The sequence below is a fragment of the Micromys minutus genome, assembly GCF_963924665.1.
Source record: "Micromys minutus genome assembly, chromosome: 2".
Lineage (NCBI taxonomy): Eukaryota > Metazoa > Chordata > Mammalia > Rodentia > Muridae > Micromys > Micromys minutus.
In genome coordinates this window covers 63,417,414-63,441,755 of record NC_137971.1, presented here as the reverse complement: position 1 = coordinate 63,441,755, position 24,342 = coordinate 63,417,414, and the positions used below count along the sequence as shown (strand labels likewise).

At 49.0% G+C, this 24,342-nt stretch overlaps 1 protein-coding gene across 1 annotated transcript in view; it reads left to right on the top strand.

Annotated features, from left to right (window-relative positions):
• Positions 1-24,342, top strand: part of PTPRE (protein tyrosine phosphatase receptor type E) — an 81,333-nt gene that overhangs the window by 39,979 nt on the left and 17,012 nt on the right. The window contains exons 2-10 of the mRNA XM_080912745.1: positions 204-322; positions 7,657-7,750; positions 7,989-8,062; positions 9,873-10,009; positions 15,096-15,186; positions 19,107-19,183; positions 19,863-19,899; positions 21,047-21,144; positions 23,605-23,724. Of these exons, the coding sequence (XP_080768871.1) occupies positions 204-322; positions 7,657-7,750; positions 7,989-8,062; positions 9,873-10,009; positions 15,096-15,186; positions 19,107-19,183; positions 19,863-19,899; positions 21,047-21,144; positions 23,605-23,724 (847 nt within the window). The remainder of the gene's footprint in view (positions 1-203; positions 323-7,656; positions 7,751-7,988; positions 8,063-9,872; positions 10,010-15,095; positions 15,187-19,106; positions 19,184-19,862; positions 19,900-21,046; positions 21,145-23,604; positions 23,725-24,342) is intronic.

Genomic DNA, 24,342 nt, shown 5'->3' with positions numbered 1-24,342 from the left:
CAGCAATAGGAGCTGTAAGCCTTGGGTCCTTGGGCTGGACCTGCAGAGGACAGTGGCTACCACCATAGTATGGAGAAAGTTCTTGGTTTCCTGAAAACCTACAATGAGCCTCTCTCTTATTTCTTCTTCTCCCTACCGAGTGGCAGTCATGTCCAGGGCCTTCTATTTGGGAAGATTCTGAGCAGGTCCTTCTCTCTTTACAGGTGTGCCATGGAGCCCTTCTGTCCACTCCTGCTGGCAAGTTTTAGCTTGTCACTTGCCAGAGCTGGCCAGGGCAACGACACCACCCCAACAGAGAGCAACTGGACCAGTACAACTGCAGGTAAGGACCCCTAATCTGTGCCCAGCTGACCCTGCCACCTCACAAACTGCTACCTCCCACCAAGCACCTAAGACTGCTGGGAAAGATGCTCAGTGGCTTTTCCCATGTGCCAACAAGGGCACTAGTATATAGCCAGAACCAGAACCATCTAAGTGTGTTCAAGAAGGCTGTTCCACCTGTTGGGGTCTGGGTAAGGATCACCTTGGTGAAAGGAGGAGTGAGAAAGTGTGAAGAGGGCCATCCAAATGACTAAGTGCTGGCTGTCAGGCCCAATAACCTGAGTTTGATCCCTGGGATCCAAACAGTAGAAAGGAGAGAACTGACTCCTGCAGGTTGTTCTTTGATTTCTACCAGTACATTGTGTCATATGTGGTCTCTCTCTCTCTCTCTTTCTCTCTCTCTCTCTCTCTCTCTCTCTCTCTCTCTCTCTCTCTCTCTCTCTCTCTCTCTCTCACACACACACACACACACAATTGATTAACTCAACAATACATTCTGAAAGTCAGACTGTCAGGAGCAACTGTGACCAAACACTGACCAGGAGTTAAGCAAACATAAATATTGGCTTGAAGGTTTTTTGTGTAACTTTCCTGAGGAGATATGAGAAAACACTTAATTACTCAATAGAGGGCACCCACCATAGACCCAAGAAATGACTGTGTCTGTGTCTAGCTTGGTGAACCAGGAAGTTTTGGGGTTACTTACAGAAGCACGGGTGACTCAGAGGCAGCCGCTTCACTGGGAAAGCCCAGCCTGGGTGACAACTCACGAAAGCTTTATCATCACAGTCTCCTGTGCAACCTGTAGGCAGCTCCCCTTAAGAGTTCCTCCACCCCAACACACCCCAAGCAATTTGTCTCTGGCTTGGAAAACTTCAGGGCCTTATGAGTCTTCTAGATTTGTGTTATGTGAGCTCCCTGCCTTCCTTTCATGAGAATCTGGAGCAAATAGTCATGTAACATGGATGTATTGTTTTGTTTTGTCATTTGTTAATATTCTGTAATATCGGTCTGTGGTGAGGTTTCCTCTTTTAAAAGAACAGTTGTTATTTTTCTAAGTGAAGGAGGAGCACTCTTGGATGAGTTATGGCTCCCAGAAGATAAGGTTGAAAGTTAGGACAGATACACCCCAGGGCAGGGATGGGGATTACTCTTAGTCTGTCCCCTCACCTTGTAGTTTAAATATTAAGGAAGAAGAAAAAGCATACTGGTGCCCATGTGACATCAAGGAGAAACTTCAGAGACATTCCCACTGATGGAAGGTGGACATAGAAACCCCATGGTGTAGACTACGGTATCTGAAAAGCATGGCCAGGGAGAGTAGTAGGCGGTTTCCAGGGCTGAGGATAAAGACAGGAGGCATCTTACCGGAGACAAGAACTACTCTAAAGGTGCTTCATAGTCAGAGCTGCCTAACCCTGGCAAGATACTCACCATACATCAAAAACAAGTTCGTCTTACATGTAACTTTCATCTCAATTAAATGAATGGATATTATGTGAAGCCGAAGTGAGGAGGAGGGTGTAGAAAGGGGGGGGAAACAGCCAACCAAACAAGAATGGGTCTTCTCGACTCACTGCCTGGGTTCAAATCTTGTTTCAGCTCATTTTTAGCTGGGTAACCTGGAAGCACACACTTTGTGCCTCCTCTGTGCCCTCTGTCCCTCTCTGCCCTGACGCATGAGGCACAGATGCAGTGAGCATTACGGGGACAAGCAGGCTGGACCATCCTCGGCATCGGTTTTCGCTGTGCTCCACAGGGAGCAAGCGCCAGCCAGTCATCCCGCCAGTCTACCATAGCCAGTTCTGTTGCTTCGATCCCTAAACTCCTTCTTTGCGATTTTTGTGGGTTATGCTGCACACTGAGAGAGCTAGGCTCAGGGCAGATGAGTGAGGTCGGGGATGCTCCCTAAGGAGCTGGCAGGGATTCTCTGCAGCATGTCTTAGTGGCCAAGTCAGAACGAACCTGCAATCACAGAGGCTGGCCCCTATCTTTGCACCTACCACATTCCCATCCTTCCCTTCCTACACACTTGCTCCATTCCTGATAAGGCCTACCACGCGGGGGGGGGGGGGGAGGCATCTGCTTTATTCAACGTATAGATTCTAGTGTTAGCCTCATTCAAAAATCCCCTCCGATGGTGGTCGCAAAATGTTTTTGAAGCCATGACCTAATCAAGTTTACACATGAAATTGAGCAACATGTTTGGTATCAGCCATTGCAAAGCTCAAGGAAGACTCAAATTATCAGTATCCTTATAGAAAAGCTTCTTAGAAGTCAGTGAAAGTTGGTGCACTCCCAGTGGGTCATGGGTTCAAGTTTCACCTCACTCGAGGGCTTTACAGGGTTTCCAAACCATAGATTAATTTCCTATAGGCACAGTGGTGTCCCTAAGGGGAGGGAAGAAGCACAGCCCTGCCATGAAATCGAACACCTGAGATAACACTCTGGCTGCATTGTCCTTTCTCCTTTCTCTGACACTCACAACCACAGAAAACAAGCAAACAAACAAAACAAAGCCAGACTCTGCAGTGCAGGCCTCTCTGTACATGGCTTTCCACGAGCAGGTCATCATGTCCTGTGTCGCAGAACATTGAAGACCTGCCCCAAGGACAGTGACATTCAAAAACATTCACTGAAGTTTCTCAACCCATATCCCTCACAAAAACACTCATCATCTGGCTACTTAGGGATACCTGCCTGCAAAGCTGCCTGTACATCCTAGTGAACATCTTGAAGCCCCGGGGACAGAGCATCTCTCTCCCCATGGGAGAGGTAGGATCTGTCGAAGTCCTGTGACAGCCCCACAGGTGATACCTGAGTCTCCCACACGGTGGCATTACCATCCAAGTCTAGGGCTTTCCAAGTTCATTTGAGAGCAAATATATTGGTTCATAACATAGCTGTGGGCAGGAAGTGTTGCTTTCGGAAAGAGAAGACTGTCACATGACCTAAGCACCCAGAACAGAAGTAAGTGTGAAACTTGCTCTGGTTAGGTCTCCTCCAGGCCTCAGCACACTAGCTCTGGTTACACTATCTGGAGCTATGGAGGTCTCAAGTTACATGACTGCTCCTTTGTCCTGCAACTTGGTGGGTAGTGGGGGGAGCAAGTGCTCCTTAAAAGATCTGGCCCCTGAAAAAAAATCACAAAGTATCTCTTGAGAGTTAGCACATTGCCAGAATGTGCCAGAAAAACAGGAAATGGTTTCTTTTCATCTCTGGCCAAAATGAATTCAATATTCATCATGATATATTTTCTTAGACAAAGAATTCATTATAAATATGTTTAAAAAAGTTGTGAGGAAGTGTTATTATCCATAATATGTACAGGAATAATCTTTAATTGTAACGTGTGAAAGAGCACAGTAGGAAAATGGATGATGTTTAGGTTTGCTTTTGCTGCGGCCATGATGAACACTCTGACCCTAGCACCAGTGAGGCAAGGGCTCACTTGGCTTACATATCTCTGTCATGGTCCACCATGACGGGAAGTCAGGGCAGGAGCACAAACAGGAACTGAAGCAGAAAGCACGGAGGAGCACTGCAAAGTGGCTCGCTCACTGGCTCCTGCTCACGTAGTTTTCTCATACAGCCCAAGATCCTGACGTAGAGATGGTGCCACCTCCAATGATGTGGGGCCTCCTACATCAGCCAATAATAAAATACGCCACCAACATGAGCATGGGTCCATCTGAGCAAGGCAAACCTCAGTAATTCCAGGGTGTGTCAAGTTGACAGCTGACGCTATCAGGGGATGTCAAACACAACCAGGCAAAATCAAGGTCTCTAATTGATTCCATTTTAATCATCCAGCAAAGGTTCCAAACTCTCTCTAGGTATCAGAGAAAATCGGGTTAAAATGTTATTGCGCTTTTACCTGAAAGTGTCTCCCTCGTAAACCCCAGCTTTGGGAGGCCATCTGGATATTTCTACCCTTGTTTGATAATGAGCACATAGACACAAAGGTCCACTTTTAGAAGATGCCATACAGAAACCCTGGTGAGACCAAAGTTGCACAGGCTAGAGGCTGGAGAGAGGGCTCAGTGGTTAAGAGCACTTGTTGCTCTTCCAGAGAACCCACATGGCCCTTCACAACTGACTGAAACTTCAGCTCTGGGAGATCAGACACCCTCTTCTGGCACCTGCACACATGTGGTACAAATACACAAAGAAATATACACACCGGCAGACACATCACTAGGAATATAGCTTCTTCTTAAGTCCAGAAGTAGGAGTACAGGGAACAGCAGAGTGGGAAAAAAAAACCATGCAACCTGGGCCAGTCCAAAGGATAGAATGGCAAGCAGCCAGGACACAGAATGGAGAGGCCCACCTAGCATGGCAGCTCTCCAGGACCAAGGAGAGAGGTGTGTGCTTCATCAGGTTGCTTCATACACAGCACCAGTGTTGGGATACGTCATCAAGTGGATGATTCTTTATAATCACTGGTGGGCTTTTTTCTCTTCCCTAACAGTTTGTAAAATAAGAGCAGTTCCTTCGGTCCTGCGATTGTAGATGACAGGAGGGAGCAGTGAGTCTCATTTATTTACCAAACCTATGTGTTCATGAGTTTAGCGTCATAGAAGAAAATGTAGGGTGAAGATACACTCACAGCTTCGTGCCAGGGAAACAAAACAGTCGACCTGTGTGTGCTCACTCTGACTGGGCTACTTGGAATGTTTATCACAGGCCTCTGGCCAGGGAAGCTTTATGGACTAAATCCCAGAAAGTTCTCCAGCGCAGTCCTCCGGGGACGGTTGTCTCTCCTCAGAGCATAGTTGCTCACTGTGCTTCCTGTCTGTCCTCTTTCTCTTCCTCTTCCTCCTTTAACTCTGCCTCCCCACTGGGACCCCCTAGACCTGTAGAATGTCCCTCATTAGAGGGGTACTGTCTGTTGCACATTGGTGTAGAGTCCCATAGGGTATGGAAAGAACTTCCCCAAATGGGACCATAAGCTTCTGCCTGCGTCCTTCTGACACAGCAGATGAGTCACTGGGGAAATGTGTCCAGAGAAAAACAGTGTCAGGCCCCACTGCACATACAGACTATTGCCCTTCTAGTGTCAGGACCAGATTCTGTGTAAGCAATGTGTGTATACACACATGTAGGTATGCTTATGCCTAAAGTCTATGTGAACACACATGTACTTGCTCACATACGGTTGGGAAACCCAACAACACTTAGGAAAAAGTCCGAACCACCTAAAGAGACCCATCAGCACCTCCCCACTCTGGCCTTTTGCCCACCCCATCCCTGAATCAGTGTGAACCAGAAACAGAATGTGACCATAGGATATCCTCGGGGAGACCTCATGACTCCCTAGAGGGAACACCACTGGGGCCAAGGGGACACTACCCAGGATGCACCAGGAATTATTTCCTGGCCCACAATGTTTATCAAGGTTCATGTTAAATCTAATTATTGACCAGCATTTACAATTTCAAAAACATTTACATAAAGTATGGGTTTCTTTCTTTGTGGTATTTGAGGCAAGAAGTAGTCTGGATCCATTTTCCCATAGGCTCTGACACTAGACAGAGCATGTCCCATGGCTCCCTGTACCCCACAGCTCCCTGTGTCCCACACCACCCAGCCTGGGTTTGGGTATTCTGCTCTCCTTGAGAAACCTGAGAGGCTCTGGTCCTGATCTCTGCCTTCCTGGACAAATCACATTAGAAGTGACAAAAGCCAAATTGAGGGATAATGAGTCCCTGTGAACCATCCTTCTGCCTGTGTGACAATCCATGTAGGGCTCCTGTCATCCAACCCATGCCTTTTGGGGTCCCCACATCTGTCACTGCAGCCTGTACTCTGAGAACATGGACAACAGAGTCTGGTCCTTCAAGTCTTTGACAGAGCCCAGGGGAGGATCGACAGGGCCGAAGCCCCTCTGTCTATGATGGAGTGGACCGTGTAGCCAAGCCAGTTTAGTAGCTGCTTCTGCAGAGCAGAGGCTGAGCCAGAGGCTGACCTCTGGGCAATGCAGAAGTAGGTAGTTTCACCATGGTAACAGACCGAGAAAAGGCAGTGAGCATTTCCTGAAAAGAAGGAGAGGACTGCCCATGCTTTCTAGTGGCCTTTGACCAAAAATGGATGGAGTTGAGTCAGGGTACCCTGAGCAGCTGGGACTCCCTGAGAGTGGCTTAGCTCTGCCCTTTAGTGCTAGGCAGCTCTCAGCAGCCCCACCTAAAATTTAATCCAGGTCATAGACTAGCACATACCATTCCTTGGAGCTACAGACATGGAAGTCTTTGGCCAGGCTGCTCCTAAAGGGCCCCAGCTGGGCAGAGGGCAGGTTTGGAGTATCGCCCTGAGGGAGAGACATATATATATATACATACATACATACATATCTGACATATATGTACATGATGGAAATCAGCTCCTCTGGGCCAGAGCCACAAATGGCATACATGGGTCATAGCCTCTAGATCACATGCACAGGGCTGGAAAAACAATGACACTTCAAACTCCTTCCTGGAGCCCTGAGTCTTGATGGACCAGGGTGGCACATGGAAGGAAGGACATGAACCCGGAAACACACATTCAGCTTGGGAACACTGTTTGGCACTTCTGGAACTCAAGAGGATGGCAGTCTAGCTACTGACCTCCAGAGCTTCCCATGGGGGACCTGCTCACCCCTGGTAGCATGTGCTTACCAAATGCAGAACATAGCTTCTCTGGACCAGTTCATGACAGGAGTCACACTGGTTAAATGAAGTAACAGGCTGTTGATGGAGCCCTTTGGGTGGGAGCTTTGTGGAGATAAGAGAGCACCCTAATAGGTTGAGAGAATGGGTCTGCTGATGACCACAAGGTCACCAAAGCCAAGGTGCAAGGGCAGGAACATGTGTCTCTCTGAGGAAGGTGGACTTGGGAGGTGTGAAGAATGGATAAACAAGGTTAGGAGGTTGGTTCCAGGAAGCTGGCCGTCTCTATGACAAGGAATTCACTGCTTTGAAAGGCCAGACCACAGTGTACCTGTTTCTCAATAACCGTACCAAACCTTGGAACCAGGCTATTCCCTTATACCTGGTGCTCCTGCTTTACCTGGGCTGGGACACAACTGTCCCCTGAGGGGGAGCTACCTTCCTCCACCTCCCCATTGAAGAGACAGACTAGGCCAGGGGTACTTAGAGAAATAGCTGACTAGCAGGGTACGTTGAGGTACGAGGCGGTCATTTTTCATCAGGGTTCTTGAACAAGTTATGTTCCTCTGTCCCCAGGAAAGAACTGATGGGAGATAATTTACAAACTATAACATGGGGTGTGCTGTGGAAGTCCTTACACCTCCCCAGAATCCTGATAGGGTCTCTACCATCCTTCCACCCACAGGCCCTCCAGACCCCGGTGCGTCCCAGCCGCTGCTCACCTGGCTGCTGCTGCCTCTGCTCCTCCTCCTGTTCCTCCTTGCAGCCTACTTCTTCAGGTAGGAGTGTCCCCAGGCACTGACGTGCTCTAACCAGCTCCTATGAGGAAATGAGTGTGCTAGAGGCAGGGGGTGTGGGCTCAACCAGTTCAGATACTGCTGGCCAGGCCCGAGCTGCACACAGCTCCGCCATGAACACCAGGAAGAACTTTTCCCGGCTCACTTGGTGGGTATCACCACACTCAGGGGTTTGGGGATTTCCGCCGTGCTGAGACCTAACTCATCTTGTGCCTCTAAGGTTCAGGAAGCAGAGGAAGGCCGTGGTCAGCAGCAACGACAAGAAGATGCCTAACGGGATCCTAGAAGAACAAGGTATTGTACACTGGGTCTCGGTACAGGGGACAGGCATTGATTGGGCTGTCACTCAAGCCTACCTCTCTCTCTCTCTCCAGCTCCTCCTGGGCTCATACTGCTGCTTGCTAGTAAAACAGAATTTCTCTATTTCGGAACTTAGCGTCAGAGGTTGTCTTCCCTGCAAGGAGAGCGGATGTCTGAGACATTTTAGTTTGTGGTTTTTTTTTTTTTTTTTTAAGAGACGGTTCATATCCTGTCATTTTAGCAAGGCTTTGCCAAGTAACAGTTCTCATTGAGGCATTTGAAATCATCCTGTGATAAGGCTCTAACTCATGATGTGAGGTGTCCAGTTGACGGCTGAGTATCAAGCTGGAAAGGGACACTGACTTCTCTGCCAAAGCTGTTCACTCTTAAGAAAGAGCGTCAGTTAGGGGACATGCCTAACTGAGATTCCAGCTGTGCTCTAACTTGTAAATTCTGCTTATAAAAGCTTGGGTTTTTTTTTTCTCTGTGTTTTGATGACCAGACAAAGAGGAGGTTTTAAACATGCAGGTTCTAGCTGGGTGGGGATGGCACGAGCTTGTAATCTCAGTATTTGAAGACACTTGCTGAGGCAGAAGCATCAAAGGTTCAAGGCTAGACTGAGCTAAGTAGCAAGGTCTTGCTTCAGATGACCAAGGGACCTGGGGATGCATGCAGCTCAGGGGCACAGCACTTGTCCAGCATATATGCAAAGTCCCTGGGTTTTAGTGACGATTCAAAACACAACACTGGTTCACAGCAGTGGCCCCAGCTTTCTGTTATAACTTTCTACAGAGCTTTGCCTGGCTCGAGGTAACATGCATGCCGTCAGAACTCAAGCGACACTTTAGAACTCCCCCCGAGGTAGTAACGGAACTAACACAACCCCACAGATGGGGTGGGGATGAGCAAGAGAGGACTCGGCTGACCTGTGGCATTGCAGGGCTTGGGGACCATCATATGTCTCCAGTGCATCCCCATTCTGCATCCTGCCCTTCTCACCTCTCTGCACATCCCAGGAGCCAGTTCAGAGAGAAGAGTGTGGCTAGGAGGGGCGAGAAACCCATAGGCTTCTCCCGGCTCACCTGACTGCAGCTGAAGGCTGTCTTGGAGCAAAGTCTCCGTGAGCTCTGCAGATAGGACAGGGCCTTTTGCAAAGGTGACAGCTGACTTATTCTACGGACCTGATTGAGCCAGCTCCCTCTCTGTGAAGAGAAACGTCAATCCCTGACACTGTTCACACTGCATTTGGAGCTTTCAGGGGTAGTTAGTTAAAGCCCCTCACCCCACAGCCCACCTATCCTTTGTAGTGGCCACCCCTCCCCTGCCTCGAAGATGGTTTGTTTCTCTGCATTGTAATGAAGGAGATTTAAGGAAGCTGGTCTATGTGTTGCCAAGAAGGGGAGGCAGCAAGACAGAGACCCTGGCAGACCCCCATCTGTTCTGGGCTTATTCCCAGAGCTCTGTGATTACTTTTCTCTGCACCTGGTTGCAGCTTAAAGCTGCTGTGGAGGGAACACGGGCTAGAGGGAAGGCTGAGTGGTGGGTGAGCTCGAAAGCAAGATCAAGAATCCAGTGTCTGCGATGGACAGGAACGCTGCCATCACTTGCTGAAAATAGGGTGTGTGGGGAAGCAGATGTTTGATTCAGTTGCTCAGGGCTGGGTTAGCCCCAGGGTGAACGATTTGAGAGGACTGGTCCCCTCCCACTGTACGGATCCATCAGGAATGCCGTCGGACCATCTGAGGGATGAGTCAGCCTTGGGCAATGGAACTAAGCAGCTTCTCTGTTGCTCCTGGCCCTACAGAGCAGCAGAGAGTCATGCTGCTGAGCAGATCTCCATCGGGTCCCAAGAAGTACTTCCCCATCCCCGTGGAGCACCTGGAGGAGGAGATCCGGGTGAGATCTGCAGATGACTGCAAGCGGTTCCGCGAGGAGTTCAATGTGAGTGTCCCAGGTCTCAGCCCTCTCAAGGAACTGTGGGACAGTCAGAGCCAGTAGTTCCAGGGACTTATTTGGGGACCTTGTGTAACTTGGGATGCTGCTCAAAAGTGGGATCCAGAGAGCTTGATCCCTGGTGTGGTGCTCCTCACTGGTGCTCCTTGTTCCTTATGAAGCGAAATGGTTGAGCCTGATGCTCCTGGAGCTTGCTGCCAGCTCCATTATTGGGTACAATTCTTGGACAACAGCTGTGGCAAACACTATTCTATCATGTGGTGCGTAGCACAGGCAGCAACTTTATGCTGACGGCTACAGAGAACCTCCCACAAAGCATCTTGTCATGGTCCCCAAGAGGTCCAGCTTCTAATCAGGTCAGCACCGGTCCCTGAGTGACCATCACGGCATAGTTCAGTGGTCTGTCTCACAGACTGTCGACAGAGGACAGTAATTCATGTGAGTCTCTGCTGCGTGGGATGAATCACGCCCACACCCGCTAAGGAGCAGTGGCTCACGGAGTCATACCTCTGCCCACTGACAGCCTCTGTAGTCACAGAGAGTACTCAACTCAAGACATGCTACAGATTGGTCACCCAACGCTTAGAGTTTCTCATTTCCTTTATTTTAATTTTTTTATTTTATGCGTACGTGTGAGTGTTCCGTATATGCACGTGCACCATATGTGTGCAGTGCCAGAAGAGACCATCAGATCCCCTAGAACTGCAGTTATGGGCAGTTGTAAAACACAAAGTGGGCTCTGAGAACCAAACCCAGGTCCTTCTCCAGGAACCGAAAGAGCTCTTAATCTCTCAGCCATCTTTCCAACCCCGAAGCTGCTGACTGTTTAATGTGTGTCAGATGGGTAGGCATGAAGTGCTAGTTTGGACCCAGAGCCCCATACCGTTTGTGTTCTGATGAGGATTTGTTCAAGTCTTCACCCTGTGTGCAGAGCTGGGAGCTGAATGTTGGGCCTGAGCAAGAAGAGTGGGTGTCGCTGGATGGCTGCCTTGGCCTGGCTCTGGCATGACAGCTGTTGTACTCTAGGTCACTTCCAATCCCACCAAACTGGGGATGGAGGCTGTACAACAGCCCAGATGTGAGCCTCCCCGATGATGAACTTTTTAAATAGTGCCATGTGGTTGTTGAGAGAGAGAGAGAGAGAGAGAGAGAGAGAGAGAGAGAGAGAGAGAGCGCGAGCGCTGACGGTGCTGACTGGCCCTTCATGCAAAGATGCCTGAGAGCACATGGGAAGGCCATGGTGGGCTCTGCCACAACAGATTCGCTTTTCAGCATTACACCTTCCTCTTTAGCTTGCTTCCCTTTTTACTGTTGCCAAATGTGTTTTCCTCTTTTTTTTTTTTTTCTTTTTCTAAATTAGGTCATACTGAAAGACAGCATCAAGCACTGTTGTTTTGCAGACTTACAACTTAACACCAGAAGTTAATTCTCCATTTTTAAAAATAGCTGTTTCTCACATTGCCAGTAGACGCTTGTCCCTCCCTGCGTCTCCCACTTCCCCTTCCAGTTCTGCTGTCCTATGTGGGGTGCCCGTGACCAGACTACTATTGGAGGGTCTTGGAGTCAGTCACGAGCAGAATGAGGCTGGTACAGAATTCAAGAGGACAGGAGAAAGCACAAGGGGCAAGACAGGCCCTGATTTGATAACTTACTGAAAACACCAGAACAAAGGCAAGCGATGTGAAGGAAACGGATCAGCTTAGCCTCTGTCAGGCGACAACCATGTTTGTGTGCCTCCCTGATGCCTGGGGCTTTATCGTGGGTTGTACGGAGCAGTTATAGCTTCTACCACTATTGAACAGTTGGATGTTTTTCACCATTATGAATTCTAAACACTCAGCATTTTAGAAAGGATGTGGCGGCTGATGGCTCAGCAGGTAAAGGTGCTTGTCGCCAAGCCCAACAACCTGAGTTCAGTCGCTGAAATCCACATAATGAAAAGGCAAGGCTGTTTGTTGAAAATCAGCCTCTGAACGCTGCATTAACTGCATGGTGTGTGTGTGTGTGTGTGTGTGTGTGTGTGTGTGCGCGCGCGCGCGCGCGCAGTGTGTGCACATGTGAACACAAGCAAATAAATGTCATCTAAAATTTTAAACAAGAAAACATATGATAGAAAAGATGGTGCCTCAGAGGCTTTTTTTTTTCTGGAGTCCCTGCAAATTTTATCCTCAAAACAAATGATTCCCTCTCCTGTCCCTCTCTGTCTGCCTCTACATGGCCCTCAGTGGTGCAGAGCCCTGCTGCCTGTAGAGATACAGTGTGGGGTAAGAATGCATGCAGCCTGGCCCCTCCCTCCAGTGAAGAGCTGAGCCAATCAGTGGCCACATTCTTCCTACTACATCCCCCCCCCCCTCCAAATCAGCCAGGCCAGTTCTCAGAGAGCACATGTAAGTTTCCTACCCTCCTTTCTCTGGTCTGACACCCTCTCCTAAAAGGGATCTGGAGAATTCTCAGTGTGTATTTGGCTATTCCTGTACTGTCAAGCCAGGTTTAGGTGACCATGAACTTGAGGATTAAAAAGGGGGTTGGTTTAATTAAGATCATCAGGAGAGTAGGATGAATGTTGGAACCAGTTTGTCTGTGTACTACCCTGGCCTGGAAGACTTGGGCCATTCCCTTAACCTCTGCCTCAGTTTCTTCATCTGTGTAGTGGGAATTTTCCCTGCCCTATGGGGCTTTGATAACACTTAAACCAGTAACAGGTAACATGTGGATATATGCTATCTGCTAGCTCCTCCTGAAAAGATCTCTATCTTGTTTCCAGTTCCTGACTTCAGTCCCAGAAACAGAGACCCCTGTGCAGTGAAAACCCCTCTCTGGTGCATGTCTTCCCCAGCCCTGTCCCAGCAAGCTGTGTCAAGCCACCAGCCTGGGACCTTCCCTATGACAATACAACACCTACAGAGGGAGTTGTTGGTGTGTCCCAGAACAACACACAAACCGGAGTCATCCTCTGGGTCTTGTCTTGAAAGAACAAACTAGACCTCCTAGAGTGTACACCAAAAGTCAGTGCAGGCTAACCATCCCCAGGCATGCTTACTTCTTTGGGGCTACCAAGCAGCTGAGAAACCTGAGGGGCTGGGTAGCCTGACAGCAGGAAAACTAATCAGTGGGGCCTAACCTGTGCAGGGAACTTTTCAGCTTGCTTGGATCTGGGGTTATTCATGGGGGACACAGAGAACTCGGCCCACCTTCCTTAGTCCCCTCCTCCAGGAGGCAGGGGAGGCAGGGTGTGCCACCTCATCTCTATGGCCCACATCTCGGAGGCACACAGCTGTGGAAGGGGTGGGTGGCCAGAGCCCAATTCCTCTTTGTACTCAGGCTCCGGTGACCATCACATTACCACTTCTTTTGTTTTATCCAGTTTGTTGTTTTTAATAAACTTTATTTTTAGAGCAGTTCCAAGTATGCAGAAATATTACATACACACTGGAGTGTCCCCGTGCACCCTTTCTCTCCCACGGACAGAGTTCTTTTGTCGTGGGCCCTCTACAGGGAAGCGGTTCAGGTGTTACAATTAATAATTGCCATTGGCAGGGTTGTCACTGAGCCCCCAGGACCTGTTCATTCTGTGAAGTTTGCCAGATGCATAGTTTCATGGGCCACTGCTCCATTAACATGCCTGAGTTTTGTGTTCTGGGTTAAAGCTGTCACCACAAATTCAGTGTCCACTTAGTGCCAAGCGGTACTGCCAAGCCAGCTCTGGTAGTGAGTCTGAGCTCAAGGAACCTAGGTGTTCATAGCTGGGGACAAAGTTGAGAACCCTTCATTGGCATTGCTGGCATGACCTCTGATTGGTCCTTCCACATTGGCCCAGGCAGAGTGTCTGCCTGTGGCTACGAGATGTGGTGGACCCAGAACAGAGGAGAGCGTCCTGATGGTCTCCACTGTGGGAACTGAGCTGACCACTAAAGCTCCTGCCTGCTAGAGGTTGGTCAGTGTTCAGACATCAAATGAGAACAATCTCAGGACATCATGGATGTCATCTGAGGCTGCTCTATGAAGCCAGACCCCCAACTCCCAGTACCCAAAAGTAAGACATGGAGAAGAAGTCCCTCGTGTTTCCCCATGCTTGAGCAAGAAGGTCCTTTCAGGCTATACTACCAAGGTTTATTTTTTTCAGTCAAGTGATGCTGAGCACATTCCTAACACTGTTCATTTGGTCTGGTCCCATGTCATCTGATCGTAGCCTAGGTGTTAGGAAAGGCAGGTAAGCTACGTATTCCATCTGTGCTTGGCAAACACTTCTTTCTTGGAGCCCAGTTGTCCTTGGTCCAACCAAAGGCTTGTTTAATGTTGAAGGGCATGATTTGAAGTTCAAGGTTCTCTTTACCCTGGTTCATTTGAACACAAAGAAGAGCCCAGAAGTGAGCAAACAGCTGGAGGCACCCAAAAATCAGAGGCAGGTGGCTTCCATAGTAGAAGGAAGTAGAAACCCACATGTCTACTTTACTCTCAGATATGATGGTTCTCAGTTTTAGCATCATGGCAAAGTGAGCCTTCTGTTTCACACTGATACTCCTAGGTTGGGTCACAGTGGTCATTAACAGGGTACATTGTAAGCCACAAAGAGTCCCAAACTTCTAGTGGTCCTTGGAGACTAGGAGAATCAGCATTTCTAGAGAGCTTCTGGGCCTGACCCTGCTGACCTGACCTAATCCACAGAGACAGCTGAATCTGGGTATGGTGAAGGCTATGTCTGCAGTCACTCTCCAGAACCCTGCTCCTCTCCTGAAGCTCAGTCCAGAGGTCTCAGCACTTTCTTTTTGGTAGCCTCTGCTCTCTGTCTCATGCATCAGAACTCCTCTGAGATCAGTTCACCTGTACCCAAGGAGTCCCTGCCTGTGTTGTGAGTGAGTTCCTGACCCAACAAAGTTTACGATCTAGACAGAAGAACCCGAAGGAAGCTCATCTCTGTGTAATATCCATTGTCTTCCCAGTGTCTAGTGTGGGACCGGAAGAGAGACGTGAAGGGTGGAAAGATGGTGGTTTTAATTCCTGGGCTTGGGAGGGAAGCTAATGGGAACCTGATTTAGATTCATTAGTGTTCAATCAACTCTCTGTTTCTTTCCAGTCATTGCCATCTGGACACGTGCAAGGAACGTTTGAACTAGCGAATAAAGAAGAAAACAGAGACAAAAACAGATACCCCAACATTCTGCCCAGTAAGACTTGCTGTTGTAAATTATTGTTGTTCATTGTTTTTGCACGAATGCTGGTTACACTTGGCACTGCTTTGCAGCTCGCTGGTGATTGATTGTGTTGTGACGGCTCAGTGCATATCCCCGGGAATCCAGAGCCACACTGCCTGAGTACCCCTTCCCCGCACAGGGTGTGGGTGTATTTGCTGCCGCTGGCCACTCTGGTTGCCAAGCATACAGGAAGAAAGCTGGGCAGGAACGTTTCTCACAGACTTAGGCACCAGCAGGCAAGGCCTCTCCTGCCAGATTCAGTCCTGAGTACCAGTCTAGGCCTGTTGGTGGCCTTGAGCAACACTTTTCCTTCACAGTCAGTGTTTGACTGAACCAGGAACAAATCCTCAGTGAGGTTTATGGTCCATAATCAAAGACCAAGATGGTAGACTAAGAAGCCCACATGGGTTTGGCACCCTTGAGGTGCTAAACAAACCCAATTCTAACTTCAGTAGGAAACAGCAACCATGAGCTGGGGAGTGTGGTTGCCAAGGAAGTGTCAGAGTTAGGGTGAAGGCTGCTGTGGTCTGGGCATCTTGTGACCTGCTGTTGCTGGCTGAGTCTAAGCCTGAGGTTCCTGTCTCACCGCCAGGACAAACCCTGCGTGTTACCAGCCGACTTTGCAAAAGCTGGTGCAGGAGGGTTATGAAACCCTGACAAGCCCATGGCTGTCCCATCCTCCCAACCACAGTGTCACCCTTCAGGCCTACAGAAGAGCAGCCTCAGACAGCTCCACTAAGCTTGGCCTTGACTCCTGAACAGAGTCCTCTACTGGTCCCAGAGATCTTTGCTCTTAAGAAATGCCTGGTGGAGTCAGGAATCAGGTCTCAGTCAACTTCAGTGGGTACATGGAGCTGTGACCTGTTCAATGTATAATCCTAGATTTCTAGAAATTTCTGGAAGTAGCTCTTTCCTGCCATTCATGTATAAGGTTTATAAGTGACTTTTTTTCTTCCTGTGAAGCCAACCATGATTCTAGAATACAACAAAACCTAGCATAATTAACTAATAGGGTTTTGTTTGTCAGAGCCAAGGGAGGAGGACCTGGCTGTGAGGGTTGCTTGTGCCAAGTTTAGACTCTGGACACAGTAGCTTTACTGATGAGTGGGTTGTGGAGATCCAAGGAAGCTACTGCTGTGCCTCAATAGCTCAAAGAGCAAGAAGGTGTCTGGCTCTTCAGAGACGTTCATGTCAATGGATAATTGTGATTCTCAAAGATCTATTTTGACTTCTAATTTAATACTTCACCTTCCTTGATGAGTTTAATTTATGCATTGGCTTGGCCCTCATGTGTTTAGGACCACCTTAGGGCCAAAGACATTCTGGGCATCTTGCCTAACTTCTCTCTTCATCATTAAACCTACCATCCCCTAAAGCTAATACCCAAAGTCTTAACCGAGACTATTTCTGAGAAAGAGGTAGCAATTCAATGCTGTAATCCTAGCAGCCTCCCTGCTGAGGCAGGAGGCTCTCCAGATAGATGTCAGCCTGGACTACGTGGAAAGCAAGACCCCGTGTCAACGGGGGAGGGGAAGTGAATGGACCGGGAAAGGGGGAAAAAAGAGACAGACGCAGAAAGAGAGACAAAGAGACAGAGAGAGAAATGCTAGTTCCTGGTGAGAACTTAGGAACAGAATTCATGGCTAAGCTTTAGCAACAGGCACAGGTGGGGTGCTAAGCTCACCAAGAAATCACTCTGGCACAGCCTGGGCACCTTCCAAAATCTTCCCCGCTGTTCACAAGGCTGGGATGGATTACAGAAGAAAGTCAGCCTGCCCTCTCCCCATGTGAAAGTGTGGCAGCATTCTAAACAGTCCTGCTCAATGTCCCCCATAAGTTCCCCTGCTCCTGCCCCAGGGTGAGGGCTAACCTCATCCCTTCCTACCCAGGAGTAACACCTAACCTGGGATGTTGACAACTCTCCAGGACTGTGGGTGTGTGGTGTGCTTCACAGGGGTAGTGGGCTGTTAGTTGTTTGGGTTTTCTACAGCATGGAAACAACATGACTATCAAGGATTGATAGTGGCTTCCAGTTATGGAGAGACATGCCTGGCTATATATTTGTTGGTCCTGCTGGAGCAATAGTGCACTGAATGTCATGGAGCCAGATTTGGATCAGCAGGGTGGGATGGAAGGACCCAATGCCCACAGTTCCAGGTGCCCCCTCCTTCTCCTAGTATATCCCAAGCCAGGGAAGACTTGTGATAGGTTCAAAGATACCCCTGAGCTGATCTTGGCCTTAGTTTGGGATTCTCAGAGATTTGGGCATTCTGTGTCCAAAAGGCTTGGATGCCTGTAAGGACTCTCTGTGACCAGCATCTTGGTGGCCCTTTGCTGGAAGGATGTCACTGCTAGTAATTTTAGAAAGTAATGTTTTGACAGCAAAGTGTGACTTTTCAGAATGTAGACTCGGGACTCTGTGGGAAGATGTGAAAGTCCAAGTCCACACAGGTACCATTTGGCCCTGTGTTTCCATAACTGTCCCATGGTGTAAATCATTCTAAAATCTCTTCAGCCAGTGTGACATGTGCCATGACGCAGCAGTTTCCACCCTTGAGCCACGGGATGGGAGGGTATTGATGGGTGTCACCCTGGCCAGTGTGTGTGGGCTAGTAAGTGTCCCCAGAGGTGTACTATCCCCTACCTCTGCCAAGTCAGACAGATGTAGCTCAGCAGTGAAACTCAGGGAGTCTGAGATAACACAACAGCTCATCCCACAGCCTTCTATGTAAAAAAGGGCCACAGCCAGGGCCCAAGCTAGCCAGGAACTCTGAATCCTTCTGCCTCAGTACTGGGACTACTACTGCTCCGTGTCAGCCACCTTTCACATGATCTGTTAATGCTGTGATACAGCAGCAGCTTCTGTGGAGCAAAGGCCTATGGAGGAACATGGGTCACAATTATAGCTCAGCCCTGACTCCAGCTCCCTGGTATGCAGTATATCACAACACCCAACATCACACACCACACACCCCACACCCCACACTCCACATCACACCTTACCATCTCACACACACCATGAGCCATCTGCTATAATACATATCACTCCACACACCACATATACACATTGTACCATACACCACACACAGTAAAGTCCCAATCAGCATGTCCTACCAAACAAAACACACAAGCATATTACAAACCATGCATGTATAGCACGTAATGCCACAAAAATGTATACACCACACACATGCAGCACATATAACCATACAACACATACCTAGCACACATAAGTACGTGTGTATACATATATATATGTGTATATATATATATATATATATATATATATATATCATGCACAAAAACACACACAAACAGCACATTTAATTCTCAACACACTTACATGCCCCAGCATCCACATATATACCATACAACACATTCTTAACACAGATCACATGTGTGTAACACATAACATACAATACCACACATATGCATACACACACATGTCTGGCTTCCTTCCCACTCTGGAGAGTGCCCCAGGGAGCCAGCTAGACCCCCATAGTCAGTGGTCTAACATGGGCAAACCCAGCTTCCTTCTAGCACTGGGGTAAATGGTAGAGGATGGATACTGGAGTTCAGAATCTGAAACCCTTTCCCCACATGACCTCTGGAAGCTGTAATGCAAAGACCTAGTTCTGTATCCTGAGGTCTGCTGTGTGCACCTGCAGTCGTTAAGTTTGGGCCCACTGTGAGAACGTGATCACTACACTCGATGCTGTCTGCATGTGTGATCATGGGGCCTCCTCTTCCTCCCCTAGCTGAGGGACAAGTGACCATGCAGGGCTCAGCAAGGCAGAGGCACCCCACCCTGACCTCAACGGGAGGCCTGGTTATGTCCCCAGGCTTCTATAACTCTTTGTTCTAACATCACATTTTTTTTCTGCTTTCCCCAGATGATCATTGCAGAGTGATTTTGAGCCAAGTGGATGGAATCCCCTGTTCTGACTACATTAACGCTTCCTACATAGATGTAAGTTGGCTGATCTCCTTTCCCCTGGCTTAGCATGAGGCCGACACTGGGCATTCAGGGGCTGAGTCTACACTGTGATGTGTAGGTGTCCACACTCTGATCCTGAGAACTTGTGGTCACACTGAGAGCATGAGACCATTGTGCTTTTTCAACTTGCATCTGCCCCAGAAGTCAGAAAGAATCCAGCGAGGCTAATGACCACAGTGGATGCTGGGGGTGTAAGATCCGTCCAGATCCTTACAGTGCTGACAAACTAGAACCCACCAGATGCATTTGACTGAATAAACCACAATGGGTCATGGAATTGTTATCTTTGAAATATCATTTAAAGTTTTAAATTTATTACTTAAAATATAAAGAAGTAATGGGATTTATACGAATGAACCCATTTTAAAACATCAATTGGTATGTCATTTGTGTGTGTGTGTATGTGTGTGTGTATGTATATGTGTGTGTGTGTAGGTGTAGGTGTGTAGGAAAACAAAAACAGTAGTAAAGGCCACAGGAAAGAGACTGCTATTTCTGAGACTGCTGGATTTTTTTAGTTGAGGTTTTTGTTTTGTGTTTTTATGTTACTTTTTCTGTTTTCTACATTTTCTCGGGTGAAAATTTCCTCCCCTTCTGTGGCCCTAGTCAAAGATAGTCCTGGATAATCACAGGTCTGACTTCACTTTTCTAGGGCTACAAAGAAAAGAACAAATTCATAGCAGCTCAAGGTAAGCGTTCAGTTCTCATGTGTGTTCCCCATTGTGTCACTGTGTTAGACACCCACACTGTGTGCCCCTATGTGACGTACACAGCATACACTCTGGCTACCCTAACACCCAAACTGACTTCTCTCTGCTACCTGAGCTCTGAAAGGCTCCCACTTTGGGTGGAGGACAGAATGGAGGGGCTGTTAGATCTGTGGCTCAGCTACAAAGTCCTGTCCTTACCTTTGCACCCAGTCCCACCCTGGGCTTCGAGAACCTTCTAGTCTGCCAGAGGCTGTCTTTTAGGGAAAAAAAGCTGAAACTAAACTAACCTTCTCCCTGGCTAGATTTCCTAGAAATAGACGGACTCGTTACCGTGTCCTCTGTAAATGAGAGAGAACCTGTCAAACATTGGCGGAAACATCAGTGAAGCCTATATTTCTCTTATAAGCGCCAGCTTGGCAAGGAAGGATTTCTTTGTCTCCTGTCCCCTTCTCCTCAGCATAGAAGTTTTAGCCTTACAAGCACAAAATAGTTGTTATGCCCCTAGGCACTGAGTCATATGCAGACAGGAAGTGGACAAAGGGAAAAGGAGGTTTTTCTTCCTGATCCCTCCCTTTTTCTTCCTGTCCTTCCCTCCCCTTCTTCCTTCTCTCTGTCCCTCCCTCCCCTTCTTTTTTCTCTCTGTCCCTCCCTCCCCTTCTTCCTTCTCCCTGTCCCTCCCTCCCCTTCTTCCTTCTCTCTGTCCCTCCCTCCCCTTCTTTCTTCTCTCTGTCCCTCCCTCCCCTTCTTCCTTCTCTCTGTCCCTCCCTCATCTTCTTCCTTCTCTCTGTCCCTCCCTCCCCTTCTTCCTTCTCTCTGTCCCTCCCTCATCTTCTTTCTTCTCCCTGTCTCTTCCTCCCCTTCTTCCTTCTCCCTGTCCCTCCCTCCCCTTCTTCCTTCTCCCTGTCCCTCCCTCCCCTTCTTCCTTCTCCCTGTCCCTCTCTTCCCCCTTAAGCACACATGTGCTCACAGTGACATTCCAGTTTAACAGTTCTGGAGGAGACATGTGACAATGATGAGGGACTCAAGCATTTGGTGGCTCCCAGCCACTATGAATGCAGAGCAAACGTGGCCCTCATGGACAAAGTTTAGATGGCTCCTTTATCCTAACCCTCCGATCTGCCCACAGGCCCTAAGCAGGAGACCGTGAATGACTTCTGGAGGATGGTGTGGGAGCAAAGGTCAGCCACCATCGTCATGTTGACGAACCTGAAGGAAAGGAAGGAGGTAAGCCTCCCTCTCCTGCACTGCTCCTGTAGCCTTTCCTTGTCACCCCCCCCCCACACACACACACACTCACCAGGGAGGCCTGATACCTTCCTCTGTCTGGACACTTCTCATCTAACAGTGGAGGGAAAACAGCACTCAGGCCTTCCACAACCCTGTCTTGAAGTCAGTCCTCACCTCACTGTCCTGCTCCAACATAAGGCATCAAAGGTTCCCTTCTTTGTCTGCGGATCAGCATGGCCACCCATGGCTCCAACCTGCTGGAGAGGAGCAGAATTTAGAGTGAAAGGTGCCAGTGTGTTTCCTATGTGGTGGGCCTGGCTGCCAGTGAACACCACTGAGCAGGTCTTTCCGAGACCAGAGAGATGGCCTCCTCCAGCCGAATCTGAAGCATCAGCTAAGAATGAGAGACAGTTGCCTGCTCTCCTATCACAGCAGGCTCTGGTAGCATCTACTGAGCCTGTGTCTCCGTTCCCATTGCCAGGAACTGGCCCAGATGCAGGCTGAAAGGGAGAGCAACAGGGCCCTGGGAGACTTGAAGCCTGGCAGACTTGTTCACACAGAACTCTTTTTTTCCAAGTAAAGGGGGAATTGGAAGCCCGAGGGAAACTTCCTTGGGTGGAGAGACTCAGCTGGTAGACTGTGCTTCTTCTAGCTTGTTCCAGCATGAAAGCTCAGCTTAGCAGAAGGTACCCGCCTCCTGGCCCTCCACCCAGGGCCTCTCCCCACAGGTGGCACTAGCCTGGTCCTAACAGTATCCCATGTGCTGAGGACATGGGCGGGTCTTATAGGATTTGGGTGGAACAACCATTTTTAGGGTGCACAGGAGAACGAGGATGAGACTCACACAACAGGCGGCAGAGCGCTCTTGTCCCCACTGGTGGGTTCCATGCCCAACAGCACAGGGCAAAGCTTCCAGTGGCCATTTCTAGTTTTCTGATTTATTGGGGGGTGGTCTCTGTTTTGTTGTTGTGACAACAACGGGGGACAAATGGGGACTGCTTTTTCTTGCTGCATGACATTGACCCTTGTTGTCCCTTGTCACCAGTGGAAAGACAGGAGCGAAACTATGGTTGATCTCTTGCCAGAGCCATCCTGGCCTGTGAAGAGAAACTCCTGCTTCTGTAGACAGAGAGGCTGACCCTCACCAGAGCCCACGGGTCTCTGTGACCAATTGCCCACAGAATCCAGGTCTCTTAGGGGTTGCTTAGCCCTAAGCAGAGGCGGAGGAGCCTTAAGGACTTCTGTCCCCCTATGTCCTAATGGTGTTACCCAGCTCAATCTCTCCCAGAGCCTCCTGCTACATTTTTCTGTTCCTATGACTTGGGGTTGCCTGCTGGTTCTCTTCATTTCCACTACCTCAAATGGAGTCATTGCTCAAGAGAGTTCCTTTTCCTTAGTGGCCTGCATTGTGGTCTCCACGATGTCCCCATCTTGGGCAGAGCATTGCGAAACCCAGCTGGTATCTTATGAACTGAGAGTGGGTCAGCCAAGAGCTCACTGGAGTCTGAGACCGGTTTCCTATCTTTGCAAGAGTCTTTCAGGGAGTCATCAGAGCCCCAGAAGAATCAAGACTCACCCAAACCAGACCCTTTGAGTCTCACTACAGGCCACGTCTGATGCCCTGATGCCCTGACTATAGGTCAGCTTAGGTCAAGATACAGGAAGGGGTGATGTTTATCCCATAGTGTTGTGACAAGAATGCTGGTCTCCATGGAGTCAGGCACCTTTGACTTTAGGATCATATCAATACTGGAGAACTGGCCGGTTTGTATTGCCTTTCACTGGCCATTTCTAGGACAAGCTGTGAGGTGCCTAGAAGGCTTGTAAAATTTTAGGGATTTCTCCAAGGAAGAGTGTGTGGCTCTCTTCTCCCCCGGGGATGGGGGTGATCGCTGTTCATTCATAGGCTGTGCTGATGAACCGCTTTCTGCCTATTAGCTCTGGGGCTTCAGGAAACACAGGTACCTGGGGCTTGTCTTCTGTAGAACTGCCTCTGTGGCCTGGAGCACCTCAGGGGTCCATGTTACTGTGCCATACAGAGTGAGTGGCCTGACCAGAAAGAACAGAGAGCTGGGCCCCAGGGAAATGTCTAGGGAAGGAGTCCTGAATGTGTGGAGAAAAAGCTCACTTGAGCCAGACGGTCGTTAGGGTCAGGCTCCCAAAGTGGCTTCAGAGCATGGACAGCCATGGCTTGCGTAATAGGCCATGAGAGATGGAGGGGTGAGCAAATTAGATATTACTGTGTCCTACCCCGAAACCACTCTGGTTGGTCCACAGCCACATCTGCCACCTTGGAGGCTTCTCTTTCCCCTTTATAAGAGACACGCTCATGCAGGTTCATACTCCCAGCTCATGATACACGGACTGCTGACACTGGTTACTTGACCTTATGAAGACAGTGGAACACCATGTCCTGAACTGTGTCTCAACTCTTTTTCTTTCATTTGTTCCTCACAGGAGAAGTGCTACCAGTATTGGCCAGACCAGGGCTGTTGGACCTATGGAAACATCCGGGTGTGTGTGGAGGACTGCGTGGTCCTGGTGGATTACACCATCCGCAAATTCTGCATTCATCCGGTACACACGAATGTCTCGTTGGGCTTCTTGGGAGAGAGGACAGGGGTGTGTGGCAGTTACAGTGTAAACAGCTGCCCCACCTTGACCCACTCACAGCACGGCAGGAGCTCTCACAGAGGCTGTGGTTGCAGGGCTGGAGCATGTGACAGACTGGAACAGAGTTAGTGGATCAAGGACCTGAATCTGCAAAGGGCTGGGCGCTTTGACTCCCAGGAACTGTACTGGGCCTCCCCAGAAGGTGGGTGAGCCAGCTAGAGAGGTTGAGGATTCAATGGTGGATCTTTCCCACCGCACCAAGCAGGCACTATGCCACTGAGGGTCCAGTCTTTTACCCTTGCGTTGTGAAACGAGATCGTTCATTTGTTCGCTTGCTTGCTTGTTTGAGACAAGGCCTCACTATGTGGCCCATGCCGGCCTGGAACTGTGTGTGTAGAACACGCTGGCTTTAGATTTTCAGAGATCCACCTGCCTCTGCCTCCCAAGTGTCTGGGATTAAAGACAAGAGCCACCATGTCTGGTGACAGAACCGTTTTATAATGCTGTCAAAAATTATGTTCAGAATTTCCCTGCTGTTTCCCTATGCTCATCTCAAGGCGGCCTGCAATTGAAATGCTCGTG